Source organism: Limulus polyphemus, unplaced genomic scaffold, assembly GCF_000517525.1.
Source record: "Limulus polyphemus unplaced genomic scaffold, Limulus_polyphemus-2.1.2 Scaffold1796, whole genome shotgun sequence".
In the NCBI taxonomy this organism is placed as follows: domain Eukaryota; kingdom Metazoa; phylum Arthropoda; class Merostomata; order Xiphosura; family Limulidae; genus Limulus; species Limulus polyphemus.
The window spans coordinates 44,434-62,490 of NW_013667406.1; the positions used below are offsets into that span (position 1 = coordinate 44,434).

The 18,057-nt window shown below is 35.8% G+C and overlaps 1 protein-coding gene across 2 annotated transcripts in view; it reads right to left on the reverse strand.

The window, feature by feature from the left end:
- Nucleotides 1-18,057, reverse strand: part of LOC106464967 (ubiquitin carboxyl-terminal hydrolase 5-like) — a 206,504-nt gene that overhangs the window by 17,256 nt on the left and 171,191 nt on the right. For both annotated transcript variants that reach the window (XM_022392775.1, XM_013925142.2), the window contains exon 16: nucleotides 13,826-13,930. In XM_022392775.1, coding sequence (XP_022248483.1) covers nucleotides 13,826-13,930 — 105 coding nt within the window. The remainder of the gene's footprint in view (nucleotides 1-13,825; nucleotides 13,931-18,057) is intronic.

The following is an 18,057-nucleotide window of genomic DNA, read 5'->3' on the forward strand; positions in this document are numbered from 1 at the left end:
CCCACCAACCAAAACTGAAAGTGATCTGAATTAACATTTAAGTATTTTTAACCCCTTTTTTTAGCCTCGAGGCACAAAAGTGACTGCTAGCTATATGCTTTTGTAAAACTCAAACATTTCCCGTTTTTTTGTATTTCATATACAATCAATTTGGTGATAAAACATGATAGTCAATGAACCATTAGTCATGTTTTTTAACTTTTTAAATATATTTCCTGTTTATAAAAATAAATACCCAGTACAAGTAGATGAGTATTGTTATGCAGCTATGCATACCCACTAATGCAGTCTGTGGTTGACCATACTGGTGGCTGTTCTAGAGCTTACCTCTCATGGCCCTGAAGGGAAAGAGTTTTTGTATTCAAAACAAAACTACTGACCCAACTGGCTGAAAGAATGAGAAGATGGAGTCCTCATAACACCGCTTGAAGTTAAAATCCATTTTTGTGGTAGCTAGGCAGGACAGAGTCAGAAATCTAATAGCTTGTCTCTATATAATTACAATGTTTAAATATGTAGGCCTAAAAGAACACCTGTCTTACCGACAGATAACTTACCTGATAATAATTTTAATAAGAATTTCTTTGAATCCATCAGAACATCAGTTTAAATGCCAGAGGAGGTTTTTTTAAAAATAAACATTTATTATGTTTAAAACATATTTTTACTCAAGATTAGCCTTACAAAGCTAATAAGCTTGAAGGTTTAGTTAAGCTTGATAACAAGATATATGGCCAATTAGGGAATTTTGATAGTTGGAAAGTTTGGTGTACTAAAATTTTCACTAACTAATCAGACAACTCAAAATGCTAATTTTATTAACCAACATTACACTTAATAGCCTGAGGCTAGCAAAATACCACTAATTTCTATCCCTGTTATAATAACTTATGATGTTGAAAAGAAACATTCAAATTATATATGCCAAAGAATAGGTTAATTGACAAGAAAAGATAAATGCTGTAAGTGTGAAAAACATGAATATTATGTCAAAGAATGTGATAACACAATCTTTATGTTAAACCAAAGAAATGATATCTTGAGGGTGAGACTACTCCTCCTGTCCCATAGAAATAAGAAGTGTATTATTTAAAGAAATGAGTCAACAGGTTGATTGATAGGAAGTCTTGCAGTTTCTTGCTCGACATTGATTCTACAGTTACAATTGTTTGATCTTATTTGGTAAAGAAAGGTGGGAAATTGCTACCAGAGGTAAAGCATGACGGACTGATGCAAACAGCAAATGGTTATAAAGTTCCAGAAAGAGGAAAGTTGGAAGTATCTCTCACCATGGGAAACTTCTCTAGAAAACTTAATGTATGGTAAATTGAAACCAGGGAAGAGTGCATAGTACGAACTGACTTCATATGGATATACAGATGTGAGGCTGGACCAGTTTCAAGTGTCTTCATAGTCTATGACCAGGAAATCCCTATGCACTGTACAGCAATTACACCACCAGAAATTCAACTTCAAATAATAACAAAGATGGGCACACATGATAATAAAGACAACTGACCTAGATGGCAACAGAGCAGAATCTAGAAGAATAGGTATTCCAAGCAAAGATATTCTCCATCATGAACATCTTTAAAAGCACATCAACTGGAGAATGACCAACTGCATAGTTTCAGTAAAGACTTTGACAGAGATAAGTCAACCTGTAGAAGAGTCTCAGTTTCTTGTTGAAACCACTTCCAGAGTATCACCAGAGTAACAACCATCTACCCAGAGTAATTTATATTCATTTCATATTTTCAACTCTTCATTTTACCACAAACTGTTGATTTCACTACAGCCAGTGCAAAGAAAATAATGGATAAAATTTAAATTTCATTGAAAAAACACTTTTGATATCCATTTAGGAGGTTCTAGAGGTTATGCAAACTGTAATAAAAAAAGAAGGGTGTTTATTCTTAGCATGAAAATAACCTTAAATTAAGACTGACTCAATAAAAGCTTTGTAAGTTTACAAACAAATCTTTAGCAAATATACTTTTTAAAACAAATATGATTTTTTTGTGTACAACAAACTTTTCAGATTTACTGGAATTTACCAGATTTTCTGAAGATACAAATAATAAATTCAGAATTATAGTGAACAATAATTCTCCAATACAGGCATTGGTCCAATGGACGGACCCAAGCACATAGTGTTAAGTATCACATAACACTGGACAACAAAACATTTGCTACCGGAGAAAACTGAAGCCTAGAATGATTAGGGGTAATTTGATGGTGCTGATTTCAAAAAATGTAATCAGAATTTGTCCATCACATCAATATTTTATCAGCATTATGTAAAATACCATGTAATCAACTCAGTACAATAGATTTATGCTGTGAAATTAAGATTAATAATGTAGATGATTGATAAAACATAAATCATTTTATTTACAAGGTTTAAAAGTTTCAGAATAAGTTATTCCATCTTCAGCAAAATCTGAAAATCATGTTACAAAGATGATTATTGCTAAAATGATAATATATAATAACATAATCATTAGTTTACTTAGTTATTAAGAAAAGTGGTAAATGGATGAATGAAACAATATTTATATATATATTACACAACAGCTGAGTTAAGTGTGAAATTTTAGAACAGTTTTCGATCTAAAGAGCTTTGTGAATCATTAAGAGTTGGGCAGTTTTTAGCTATGAGTAGACTCTCTTTATATAGAGTTCCGGGTCTGATGATCCTGTGGTAATGATAGAGAAATTGTTAAATGAAATATTGTGACCCTTGGTTTCAGAATGTGAATGAGTGGCTGGGTTTAAGTAGTGGATGGGTGGTTCTGTTAGATATTCCTAAATGTTCACAGACTCTAGTTTTTAAGTGCATTTCGTTTTGCCAGTGTACATGACCTCACAGTCACTACACGTATATAGATGACATTTTCTTGCTGTTTTGACAATCAAGTCATGTTTCCAAGTTCCTTTCTTACCTTAATTTCCAACACCCAATATCAAATTCAGATCCAAACTCAAGGAAAATGATTCTTTACCATTCGAAGTTGTCAAGATTACCAAAGAAGACAAACACTTTTCTACCTATGTTTATCATAAAATAACTTTTACTGGCCTCTACACCAATTTCAATAGTTTTATCCCTAACTTCTTCAAAGGTAATCTGGTTATATCATTGTTAAACAGAATTTTTAATCTTTGTTCTAATTATTTTACATGAAGAAATTACCCTTCTACATAAACATGTTAAATAATGGCTATCCAATTGATTTTCTAACGAAGATTACACGCAATTTCCTAAACAACAAATTCCAACCACCAGTCAATGTACACACTGTCCCCAAATTTTCCCTCATTATCTCCCTTCCTTTTATAGGTTAGCAATCTCTATCAATTAAAAAACAACTCTCTTTCCTAATAAAAAACTTATACCCTCAAATTCAGCTTTGAATAATATGTAGACCTAGCCTCCACATTAAACACTTATTTCAGTACAATGATCAAGTACTTAAACTTTTATGTTCATGGCTTGTGTATAAATATACGTGTAGTGATTGTAAGGTCACGTATATTGGCAAAACGAAATTCCACTCAAAAACTAGTTTGTGAACATTTAGGAGTATCTAGAAAAACCAATCATCCACTAGTTAAACCAATCTACTCATCCATTCATTCACATTCTGAAACTACAGGTCAGAATACTTTATATAACAATTTCTCCATCATTACCACAAGATTGTCAGATCTTGAACTCTACATTAAAGAAAGTCTACTCATAGCTAAAGACCACCCGACCATTAACGACTTACAAAACTCTTTAGATTTAAAATTGTTCTAAATCTTCACACTTAACTCAGCTGTTGTGTAATATATATATATATATATATATATATATATACACATAAACATTGTTTCATTCATCCATTTACCATTTTCTTAACAACTATGTAAACTAATGATTATGTTATTATATTATCATTTTAGCAATAATCATTTTTGTAACACAGTTTTCAGATTTCAATGAAGATGGAATACGTTATTCCGAAATGTTCAAACCTTGCAACTAAAATATTTTATGTTTTATTAATTGTCTTCATCTTCATTATCAAACTTTGGTTTCCCCATCATGAGTCCACTGCTAGTGAAATTAAGATTACTTGAACAGTTTAAAAAAAAAAGGCATACATTTTTGATAACTTCAAACCTTGACTGTATTGTATTGGTCTGCAATTCCAAATATATTGTTCATAGTTTTTCCATGATACATTTGTAGTGAATTGCACCACTTTTGCTTCATTCCCAGTTCACCTGCTCTGTCCGGGATTCACAAAACACTTACATGCTCAGTTTGCTAGAACATTTGAGAAGTCCCTCAACTGATCATAAAATGGACAGAGTCAGATGCCTCTCACTCACTCAGTTGGCCACTTCACCTCATTTCACACACATGACTAATGTTTCTAGATATTCAGGGAAAACTAATCATTACATTAAATATCCATATATTGCATCTGCTGTAAAACCAGTATCTCGTGTGGATGGTCTTTCAGTGCTACATTCATCAGGAAACAGAAGAGTTATTCTGCGAAGAAGACAATGAATCATCTTCATCCTCTTCATCTAGTAATTCTATTCCTGTGGCACCTCAATGTAAGCTGCCTCATTTGATCACACAAGAAGAGCTAAATGATCTGATTTGTGACTTGTCTCTATTAAAGTAGCATGAGAACTTCTTGGCTCTCGTTTACAGCAATGGAACAAGATTTTCAATTTACTGAAGTCACCATCAAAGCCTTGCTTCTCACTACAGCATACAAGATACTTTGTGTTTCTGAACAAATGTTGATGCACTAATAGAAATATTACGTACTGAACATCATCCTCAAGAATGGAGACTTTTTATAGACTCATTTACAATTAGTCTGAAAGCTGAACTTTTGTACAATGGAAATACTAAGCCATCGATTCCTGTTGCTCATGCTGTGAACATGAAAGAAACTTATCAAAGCATGCAGATTATACTTGAGGCCATCAAATATGATTACCATAGGTAGAACATATGTGGTGATCTAACAGTTACTGTACTCCTGCTAGGCCTGCAGAATGAATATATCTAATGATGTTGCTTTTTGTCTCTGAGACAGCTGAGATGATAAAAACTATTTCAAACAGAAGGAATGGCCAACAAGTGAGTGACGCGCATGAATGGATTAACGAGATTCCCACTGTCCCTATCTACTATCTAGCGAAACCACAGCCAAGTGAACGAGCTTGGAGAAATCAGCGGTGTATTCTTTCCCCGCTGATTTCTCCAAGCCCGTTCCCTTGGCTGTGGTTTCGCTAGATAGTAGATAGGTACAGTGGGAATCTCGTTAATCCAGAAACAGAATATTGAGTATCAACCTTTAGTGAATCCTCAAAATGTGTTTCTGTCTCCACTTCATACTAAACTGGGACTCCTGAAGAATTTTATAAATGCCATGAACAAAGACGGTAATGGTTTCAAATATACGTTTGACAAATTTTCAAAACTAATTGAAGCAAAAATGAAAGGAGGTATCTTAGTTGGGCCACAGGTTCAGGAAGTGTAGGTGGATGATGGTTTTAAAACAGTACTTAATCAGAAAGAACTTGCTGCTGGAAATCATTCAAACTGGTTGCCAAAACTTTCTTAGGAAATCCCAGAGAAAAACAAAACAAAACATGCTGTGATGATATACCTGAGAACTACAGGAAAATGTGGTCTAGAAATTCAATAAAGACGCACTTCTTCCTCTCTCATTTAAATTTCTTTCCATATGATCTAAATGAGAGAGGAAGAAGTGTAATGAGTGATGAGTATGGTGAGTGCTTCCACAAAGTTATTTCTACAATGGAACAATGGAATGCTGTAATGATGGGAGGTTACTGTTGGTTCTTACAGTGTGAAACTGAGAACATACACAAAAGGTGCAACAAGTCAAGCAGCTATTTTATAACATGATATAATACCACGATGAAAGTTTTGAACATAGCCTGAGTGTATTTTCAATATATAATCTTATTGTACTCATTGCTTTTTTAAACTGGTACTACTATTATGTATTGTTTATGAACACTCTTAAATGCAATTTTCAATGAATAATTAGTTATTTTCAAGATACATTAGAATATTTTGAATAAATCTATCATAAGTCTAAAACTAAAGGTGATCAGCAATTTTCAACATGATTTTTAGAATCAGTATCATCACATTACTCAGAAACAGTCAAATTTTTTCTAGTAGCAGAGACAATTTTTTGTTGCTCATTGTAATAACAACCAAACTTAAGTTTCTCTTTTTTCAGTGCTTCTTACTGAGCTAGAACTAGTCATAATTAAACAGGATGTCCTGTTAGTGTACATATATTAATGACTTACTGTTAGATTGTTATTAGTCCATGTGTAGTAATTTCTAATAAACACAATTAGATGAGGGAGTTATTCAGCAATTAACATTTTCTGAGCAAACAGATAATAATGAATATTACCTTGCCATAACTTCTCTTTATGAAAGTTAACATTTTCTTACATTGAAAATGTATTTTCAATAAGTATTTACCTCCTCTCAGACAAAGCTTTCTCGATCTTCTTTCTGCTCTCTAAGCTTTGTTGAAAATATTATAATGCTCAGTGCATCAATCTATATACCCCACCAATTTTGTGCCACTATTCAGCATGTACATAGCATGTGATTAATCTCCACAAACTGTATTGTGCCACCTATGTTGCTGCAACTAGCTCCCTCTAGAAGAAAATGTTAAACACTGAAACCAAGTGAAAAGCGACTGTCCAGAATGAACTGGTGTGCTACAAGATTAAACCAAAGCACATATGTGGGGTACTGCACTACATCTGGAACAGATATACTCTTCACCCTTGAAACAAGAAATGAATCTGATATGGGCAGAAAAAAGGGATGAGCACAAGTGCAATTTGTTCAGAGATGTACAATCCGTAGTAAAATATCAACTGAATGAACTGTGTAGACACCCAACCTCAACTGGACAGATGAGGTTCCATAACTTGTTCTCAACATTAGGAGGTTGAGAATAAAAACAAATATAGCGTAACATAAATATAGTGACTAGGGCATGTTGATCATGTTACATATACTCATCAACCCCAATTGTAAGTAAACAGAGTGTCATACATCAAGCAACCAAAATTATAAATAGGAAGTTAGCAGTCAGCCAAAACTAAAGAAACCCCCAAAACCACTGTAGCAGCAAGAAGTACAACACTCTGAACTCAGCATTACAGAGTCATGGCATTGCCTCCACTCAACCATAGGAACAGGGCAATATCTGTAACCAGTAATAAAAGCAGAAATCTTAACTCACCCAACCATAAATGCAGGGAAGACACATCCTGCATCTGAAATTATGAGTGTACGTATGTCCCGTTGCTGGTATTACGAGGCAAAGTCCCCCAAAACATAGGAACAGGGCAGTGTCATCCCTAACCAACAGACAGCTGTCCACATGGGAAAAAGCATACATTGAAATTGAAAGAACAGAAACAAGCTTTTCCCTCTTCACCACCCTAGAGAATAGGAAGTGGTAATGTCTCCTCTGCTCTAATGGAAGAAAAAAAGAGGAAGTAAAAATGGTGGGGAGTCCGGAGGAACATCACACAAGAGAAAGTGCAATGGGTGTCTGTGAGTCCTTATTTTGAAAAGCAGACTGACCCTGATTTATTCAATCAAAGGGTTGGCAGGGATGGGCAGAAATCCCCTTCTGCTTTACTCAGGAAGTCCATGAGTGATGGTCCATCATTGAGTGAAACTTAGTGTTATCTAGAAACATGTATATACTACTGGGTATGCCAATAGTGGTTTTGTGAAACACCCCACATCTACAATGAGCATTATAGTGCAATTAGTAAATAGTGTGAATTTGAGGCAAAACATACCTGACCAAACATCACCTGCTACAGAATGGGAGCCCATTATCAGTGGTAAAAAAAAAGAGGGTCCCTGAAAATAAAACATAAATGAGAGGAAGTGATAATACTTACCCCAGTCAAAGACAAATGGATGTGTGTAGAATTGCCATGGGAGGGAGATGATATCCACCTGAGGAAGATACAGCCAGAATGTGCAGATAATGAGCAGATGAGCGACAAGAGTATTTGGAGTAATCCACATTCTGGCCTGAACTATCTTCTCCAATGGATAGCAACGTCAAGCAGCCAAAGACATGGTGAGATGACAAATTAGATGAGAAGAAATGTTGTGGAGAGGGCAACCTTCCATAGATAAGTCTGAATACACCAGCCTAATGAGTTGATGAGCAGAATCAGTAAGCATGAGAGGGGTTCCAGGGAATAAAACTGTAAGGAGCTAAACCATCTTCATGGGCAGCATAGGTTGTAGGGAGGAAGGACTGGTTTGAATATAGGATGACATAAGAGGAATAGCAGAGGATGTGGTTAACATTAATGGTATAAATATCTGATCGATGATGTCTGCAAGCAAGGAGGAGAAAGAAATAGGTCTTGAGGGAGAGATGGTATATAGAATACATAGACAAAGGTTCAAAGGGAGAATGGGAAAGGGCATAAAGAACCACAATGAGACCTCAATCAGGTAAATCAAAGGAATGTGGAGGACACACAACTTGAAAGGAGTGGAAAAGGAGGGAAATGACAGGGGAAGACAAATCCTTATGAAACTAAGAGAAATAGAAGGTGTTTAACAAGACTGCCCGACAGCTAGACACAGTTGAAATGGACAAGTCTTTGTCAAACAACCAGGCAAAGAATTGGGAAGGATGAGGAATAGAAGGGTGGGAAGGAAAGGTGCAACATGTGGAGTCAGTTCCTGGGTTGAAGCAATGAACTTGACAAAAACCATGTGTGAAAATGTGTGGTGATGTCTGGATGAACAATGTCCAAAGGAGGTTCATGGAGTAGAGACAACAAACAAAGGAAAGGGTAGAAGAGGTTGTACAAGTAAAGGTTGGAGCAGTGGGAACCATGTTTGCACTGCCCAATATGAAGCCATCAGTAGGACTAGACACAGAGTGGTTTGGATTAAGGATATAACTTTGGAGAGGAGTTGGATAGGAGGGTAAGCATAGATGTGAAAACCTCTCCAATCTTGACTGAATGAATCCACTCCAGAGGTAGCAGGTGTGGAATGGGAGCCCAAAAGGAAGGAAGTATGATATACCAGTGGGTGGCAAAGGCACATATGAGGTGTCCCCAACTGGGAATACATCCACCGAAAGATCTGTGGATTGAGGGAACACTCCATGGGGAGAATCTTGTTGGAACAAGATAATTGATCTGCAACCAGATTCAAGGAGATCTGGAATTTGAAAGCACAGAGACCTGAAATTGGTACAACCTTGCTTGGTGATAAAAGTGACCACTGTGGAGTTATCAGAGTGTACCATAACCACCCTACTCAGCAGGAGAGGAACAAAGTGGGACAAAGTGCAACAAACCACCATAAGCTCAAGTATGGTGATATGGGGAGAAGACCCCTTGATCCTGGGAGTCAAAATAAGTACTCCAACCCTCTGAAGAGGAGTCCACAAACAGATGTAAATCCAGATGAGGCAGAGGAAGTGGCAGCCCTGCTGTGGTCTAGTCTCTGTCTAACCACCTGGTCAGGTTGGATCCGAGCCAGGAAAGAGGAATAAAAGGGTGGTCAAATTGATTCGTGAAGAAGTTCCACCAATCTAGGAATGTCCACTGAAGGGAACACATAAGAGCCCTACCCATGGGAATGAGAGCTTCCAAGAAAGTCTACATCCTCTAAACAGGTAGAATGTCTTTAGCTGTGAGAGAATGTGTGGTGAGAGCCTTGTCAACTGTTTGCTCCACATCACGAAGACAAAGAGGAGAAGGCTGGGCCCAACTGAGATAGGAATGAAGGAAATCCCCAAATGAATGAGGAATTAAATGGAGGTAAGAATTGACTTCCCCTTTCATCAGGAATTCTATCTGTGATGTTTCTTGTAGAAGCAAAAGAGTATGGTCACTGAACTGTGAACAGAAAGAAGCAAGCAGTAGCCATTCATCCATGTAAAGACGAGTGCAAAGACTCATCAAATGAAGATGTTGGGTAAGAGCTTGTACTACCTAACAAAACATTGAAAGAGCCAAGGTTAGTACAAAAGGCAGGGTCCTGAACTGGAATACTTGACTTTGAGCAATAAATAACTATTGATGATGTGGGCACAGTGGGGACAAACCCGAATTGTAGATTACAAGAAGAAAATACGGTTTCTAGTATAAAGAACATAGGAAAAGGAGAAAATTTAGTTTCTAGAATAAAGAACATAGGAAAATGAGAAAATCTAGTTTCTAGTATAAAGTTTGTTTGTTTGTAATTAAGCACAAAGCTACACAATGGGCTATCTGTGCTCTGCCCACCATGGGTATCAAAACCCGAATTCTAGCATTGTAAGTCTGCAGACATACCGCTGTGCCACTGGGGGGTTCTAGTATAAAGAACATAGGTATAACAGAAAATTCACTTTCTAATATAAAGAACATAGGAAAAGGAGAAAATTTGGTTTCAAGTATAAAAAACATAGGAAAAGGAGAAAATCTGGTTTCTAATATAAAGAACATAGGAAAAGGAGAAAATTTAGTTTCTAGTATAAAGAACATAGATATAAGAGAAAATTGGGTTTCTAGTATAAAGAACATAGATATAAGATAAAACTGGGTTTCAAGTATAAAGAACATAGGAAAAGGAAAAAATTTGGTTTCAGGTATAAAGAACATAGGAAAAGAAGAAAATTTGGTTTCTAGTATAAAGAACATAGGACAAGGAGCTGAAGAAAGGCTCAGCCCTATGAACATGTCAGCAATCTAGCCAAAAAAAAAGGAAATTTAAGTCTTACACTGCCAAGAAGTCCGCAAAGTACGTAATTATAACAAACATACGAAATTAGCTACAAAAAGAAAACAATATCTAACTTACAATTCATCTAAATTAACTTAGAGTACAATGGATGCACAATATCTAACTTATCGAAGTCCAAGCATTGATGACATGAAATACATAAATCTCCTGTTTGTGAATAAGGACAAAGCCACACAAATGGCATCTGAGCCAAGCCTACCACAAGTATATCCACCATATGTGAAGTGTACATGTTGAGAAATGTACCACAGAACCACTGAGAGAACTGGAAGCAGTATGAAGAGAAGAACAAACCTCCACCAAAGGAGAAGAAAACTAGCAAAATCACTCACGTCTCAAATAAACAGTAAAAACAGAACATGCATCAACTGACGACCTGATTAACTCTTTCACAACAGCTACCGCTTTAAACACTTTTCTGTGCAAGTCACTGTGTTACATTCAAAACTTAATTAAACACCTTTGCTATCCATGTATGTGAATGAAATTACCATTATAATGTATGTTATGATTTGAAGTTTTATGTCATATAAGTTTTAAGTTCTTTATTTCAAAAGAAACTTTTTAAAATGCTGCTTAAAACTTTGGGTGTATTGTCACGTGACCAACAAGCAACAAATATTCTCTACTTTGGCACTCTATATACATCAGCATTTATATATTGGCAGTCAGGTTTCTTAACACTTTTGCTACAGGCATCTTTTTCTGCACGTGTCATGAAGGTTTAGTGAGTTACATTCAAAATTTAATTAAAGTACTTTATTATCATGGTATATGAATAAGCTTGGCATAAAAATGTAGCTAATAATCCAAATTTTAATATTAGTTTTAAGTTCTTAATTTTATAATGCAACATTACAAAAAATCCTCAATTTCATCTCATATGAGAATTGTGACATTTGCTCTACAGGTATCCCCCTTTTCTGTAATTCACTTATCATCCCTCCGAGAATGTTGTCATTGCTCAGAAAAAGCATACATTTTACAGCCTTCAATCTTATTTGGTTAGAGAGCCCTAGACAAGAAAATCAGACCCCTCTTGCTGTGCCCACCTATCACATCCTCTCTTCCATAAATTGCCAATAGTTCTCTCTGATGTTTAATCCTATTATTTAAAACCAATAAGAAAGCCAAGGTTTTACTTTATCAAATGATGTGTTGCACTATATTGTTTTTTGTATAAAGAGTCTTCTATTTCACTTCTAACCAAAACTTTATTCCCATGGGAAACACAACAAGCTTAGTTGAATTTTTAACAGCTCTTATCACATAGTTAGAAAGGCAGAAAAATTGTGATAGTTATGGGGCATTGTCTGCTTTTTGCATGTTATTATTCTGTGTTCTTTGGTGCACCATTTAATTAAATAAAAATTATTTAGTGCAGTAGTACCATTAGTATAAAAAAGTAGGGTTAAGTTTCATCGAAAGTCAACAGAAAAAATAAAATAAAGACCTAGGTAAGTACTATATTTCTTGTTTTTCATGTGTATTCTTTACTTATTATTATAAAACTAATTAATGTGTAAAAATTAGAAACTTTTTACATTAGATTAGGTAAAATAAAGAATAATAACAATAACAAAAAATTTTCATGAGGTATGCTCAGGAGCAACTCGTGAGTAGCCTGTGTTTTATGTAATTCAATAAAGTTATGTGAGCTACATGTTCGCTAAATGATTTACAACTTATGTAGTGGAATATTAGTTAGACATGGTTGAAAGTTCAAAAAATAATAAAATTTAAGTATAAATATATATATACTGTTATGAGTTTGAAGCTATTTATGATAAACAAATGTAGTTTCATGTTACAAGTTGAAGACATTCTAGAAATAAAATAAGGGTAATTTAGATATATTTCAAATTATTTTTTGGTGGTTACGAGGGCAGTCAAATTGACGAACCTCATACAGATTTAGGGTAGAGAAAATAAAAGATAAAATATAGTTTTACCAAAAAACAAAGATATGAAATATATTTAGGAGGGTTTTACAGATTAGACAAATGAAGTATTTTTCTTAACACGAACATCATATTGCACTCTAAGTAGTCAACAATTTGACTTTATATATTCATGGAGAAATATTTAGTAAAAATACTTCATTAAAAATTCTGATTTTTTATCTGTAAATGACTCTTAATAATTACTAAAGGCCTGCAAAATTTTGCAAAAATACAAAAAAAAATGTAAGAAATTATAGTATGGAAGCTATAAAGGTCAATTCAACTGAGCTCATACTGAGAGAGAGAGAGTCAAGAAACTAAAAATGGCAAGTTTTGGCATAAAACCAAGGTGCAAAATGTAAACTTTTAAGATCATCCCAGAAAAATCTTACTACTTCTACAAAATTAAGTGAATATACCAAAAACTTCTGGGTTTCTGGAGTAGCTGAAACATTTATGTCCCTGTTTATTAAATTATTTGAGCATAGTCCTTAAGATTTGTTTCCTAATTACTGTAATTTATCTAAAGATGTGTTATTGGTTGTTATTTTTATTGAATTTTGTACAGAACTACTTGAGGGCTACTGACATTAGATGTTCCTAATTTTGAAGTGATAGACTACAGGGAAGGCAGTGAGTCAACATCACCCACTACCAAAGAATAGTGGGTTTGACTATCACATTTTAATGCCTACACGGCTGAAAGGACAAGCATGTTCAGTACTGGGAGTTGAACTCATGACAAGTCAAATTCTTTAACCATAAGACTGTGCTAGACTGAAAGATATTTTAAAACTTTGAGAATTGACATTAACAATCTGCCCAGAAAGTCAAGTTTGTTATCTCTGCATAACTGAAACTCACTTGCATTTGTTACTGTTCATTGGAATCACTGATTGCATGAACTGACTATTCTTGCAGACAATTATCTTTCTTATATAAATCTGAATCCACAAGAAACAAATATATAAAAGAAATTCTCATTCAATAAAATATGAGAAGCCCAGCAAACCTGGTTCATCAGGTTTAGGGTCCGGTAGTTCTTCCTCTCCTTCCTGCAATCCTTTTCCTCGTAGGAATGACAAGTCAAGAATGTCTGGTACATCCACTGATATATCTATGAAACATATAAACAAAAAGTTACTAAATTCTAGCATGACAGTGAAGTATTGTAGGTAAATGATAAATTAATCATTTTTCTAATAAGAAACTCAAGATTTGCCTGCTAGATATGTTGAGAACTTGAATAATCTCCTTTGTTATTAAATATATGGAAAGCAGTGAGATTTATTTAATCAACCAAGTTAAGTTATTATTCCCTCTTAAGAAATTGAAGACTGCTTATCAATAGTATTTCAGTACATCTAAGCTGTATTCAAGTAATGTACATGAAAGATAGTTAAAATTTGTTTGTCACTTTTCACAACTCTAAATAAACTTTGAACAACTGTACTTGGAAGTTTTTTGTCCATGCAAAAAAAAACAACAAAAAAACAGGCCTATCCTAATATATATTGGGTTTTATATATGTTAAAAGTAATTATGATAGTCTAATGTTTTAAAAAAATATGGGCTTAGTTGAGTAAGGAAGCATGTTATACTAATATATAGGTAGGCAAACATTCCTACACCAACCCAAAACTAAAAATGAAGAGACTGTTTAGAAAATACAGAAATCATTAAAACAAATGAACTCACACTAAACCGTGTTAATGGCCCTACCAACATTAGCCGTACTTGGCAATGTTCATTCACTGCTCAAACACTTGATCAGACTTGTCTTTTACTTATATACCATCACCTGCTGAGATAATTTCCATAACATTTAACCCTTGTGTCTTTGTAATTATATATAAGCCTGTATTGCTTATTACAGATCATACCTGAAGAAGACAGACCAATGTTTTGTTGAAACATGTGGTATGTTCCACCATCAATAAAACTCTTATTTATGCTTATAAATCACTGTTTGCCTAGCTATTAAAATATGAGTTTATCTGGATTTTGTCACCATTAGAAGTGTTAAATGTCAAAAGCTATCTATATAATGAAACAAGCAGACCCAAAACTCATAATATAAATTATTAAAAGCTAGTGGTTCTAAACCTTTTTTTTTCTTTTTCTTTTCTGATGGGTCTCCACAAACCAAGGACAATCTTGCAGACCCCACACTCAGATAGGTCTATTCATAAAAGCTGGTCATACAGGGTATAAAAGCAACACTGATACAAACATGAAAGTTAAGATTTTCCTAAACTGAAAACATATTTCCAAAAGATACTTACCTCTTTTCATAAAAAAAGCTTTCTTGACTTATACAGCTCTTTATCTGTGCAAATTTTCATTCATCACTACCCTTGCTACTTCCACTTATTACAACACACTAACATGCAAATGATCATGCAGCAACCATCCACCAACAGGAGTGTGACACTACCCTTATCATAACTAGTACCCTCTCTAATCATGCATATGTTAATCACTTCAAGATTGGTCATCACTAACCAAAGCAACTCACACTGGAAATGGGGAGGATGGGTGGGAAATGCAAGAGGAGGTAAGTATCTATCGGAGGTACATTTTCAGTTTAGGAAAATGTTAATTCCTGACACAATATCTTACCTCCACTCACAAAAAGCTGAAATCCAACACTGAACTGGTGAAGGGCCAGTGAGACGATGATCCCCTTCAAGAAACACCCAAAGGAAGCCCATGAGGTGGTGTAGAGTGGCTAGGGCACAACATATCATACATGGGAGTTCGACCTCAACCATCACCTGGCTGAATCCGGATTGTACATCATGTCAGTGGTAAAAAGATAGTCCTCTACCTTTCACCTCAAAAACAGGTACCAGCATGGAAGAGGGCCTCTTGTACCAAGAACCCATTTCTGCATGTGTGCACCTCCAACACCAGATGGTAGGAAGGAGAGCCCAGGTGAGTGTTCATCTCCAGTCTAAAAGCTGACAGCAATGGGAATTTTTTTGTCCAGTCTATGGTAGGAAGAGAGTACCCAGCCTTACATATGTGAGAAGTCATTTGTCTTGTCCAGTTACAACCAACACCAGATCTGCTGGGAACAGACATTCAGTGGATCTAGAAAGAGGAACCACAAATTTGGGTTTGCATGTCCAGTCGAATACCTGACATCATTGGTAATTTATCATCCAGTCTTTGGTAGGAGGAGGGTACCAGCCAAACACATGTGAGAACTTATGTGGCTGGACAATCTCCAACCAACACCCAGTCCAGGAGAACTGAAGGTAGGAAAGAGGGTGTCTCAGTCAGAGGGACAAACTACTATATATATATATATATATATATATATCCAACACCTGGCAGCATCTGGAATTCCACACCAGGTTCATGGTAGGAAGGAAGTCACACCATTGCCACCTGTAGAATGCTACTGCCCTACTCTTAAACTGAGTGGCATTGTGCACACTCTGAAGGACAGGCCTCCATGATCCACCACTTCTGTGGCTAGGAATTGATCAGTGGCAAGGGCTCCCATACTCCACTAGAAGAAGGGAAAGTACATTGGAGAGTCCAAAGAACTGCAGCACCTATTTTGAAAAGCAGAACGATCACATTGACAAAGTGCATCATGCAATACTTGGCGGCATCTGGAATTGTACATCAAGTCTGTGATAGAAAGAGCTTCAAATGCCAAGGATCATCATATATGGGCAGCAATCCTTGTCTGCTTTACTCATTTAGCCTATGAGCGTACAGTTCGGGGCAAACATAGTTATGAAGCAAAAGACTGCAAGGTATACCTACAAGGAACACCCCATTTCAACAGTGAGTGTAAGATGATCTGGATATGTGTTACAACATTGTATTTTGAAAACAATGAGAACACACTGACAGAGTCAATCAACCAATACCTGGCAGCTTCTGGAATGGTACATCAGGACCGTGGTAGGTAGAGTCTCAACATCAGTCATCTAGCATGTTCACAGGTCATACCGTGTAGATTCAAGACTATGTATACTTGGTCAAACAACACTCACCATACAGTGAGATACAAATATGCAATAAAGGGCCCTACAAAGAAAAAGAACAGAGTACTTTCCACCACAGACAAACAGTTACAGCATTGGTGATGTCCGCCCAAGGGACATGGTAAGATGACAGACCTGATTAGAAGAAAACATGAAAAGGGTGACAATCATCAGGAGAAAGGAAAGAAAATGCTAGACAAATTCAACCTAGAAGGGTAATGGGAAAAAGGTCATGGAAGAGGTGAGTATTTCACTGAAGAAACAAACAAACCATGGAAAGGAGCAGTATGTGTCATATACTGTCAGACTGACCTGACCCAAAAAATGGGGTGGGTGGGATTAGAACAGTTATAAAGATGAGAAAAGGAGGGAAGGTCACTGTACTATGAGACAACAGGGAAGATGAATGGAATTAGAGGACCAGGCATACTGATAGGACTTTCAGAACCCATGGACCTCCAAAAGTAAGCAAATTGAAAGAACCTGGCTCCACCAACCCCCACCTTAGAAGGATGGTCTAAGTAAGACAAGTATGGGCAATTGTAACTAAATTTTCAAGGTCTGATCTCCACTATGTGAGAAGTGACACTAAATGCTTAGAGTCCAAATAAGGGAAGTTGAATGATTATAATCAAAAGCATGATCGTCCACAGTACATAGTGGTCAAGGCATACGGACTACTGAATGCAAATATCCCCCCAAATGTCTCGTATGAATCCCAATATCCAGGGGAGGAAGAAACACTAAATAATGACCCAAAGGCTTGTCTCCGAGAATTGCAGGCGTTGAACATAGGAAATGGGAGATAAGTACAGTACATAATATTCCTGAATAACAAATCCACCAAAGGGGAAAAAGGTCTGGGCAAGACCCCCGAAATGACACATAACTAAAAGGCATATTCAGGAGGGGGAAAAAGGCTATCCAAATCCAAAACTAAAAGATCACTGAAAAGATTGTGAGAACAATCATCAGTGTTTTTTTGATTATTGTATGAAATTGGTCAACTCCTTGCGGACCAGAGCCGTCACTTCATAGGTAGAAAATCATTGGACGTGGTTGGTAATTCCGCTAACCACAGTAAGAGCAGTCCCATTCATGATCACCCCAAACTGTGAGTGCATAACTCCCAAAATTGAAAAAGAAGAGAATAGAAAAAATAAAATAAATCTTAAATCTCCAAAAAACAGAAAAAAAAAGTAAGATAAATTAATTTCATGAAAGTAAAAATGTGTGG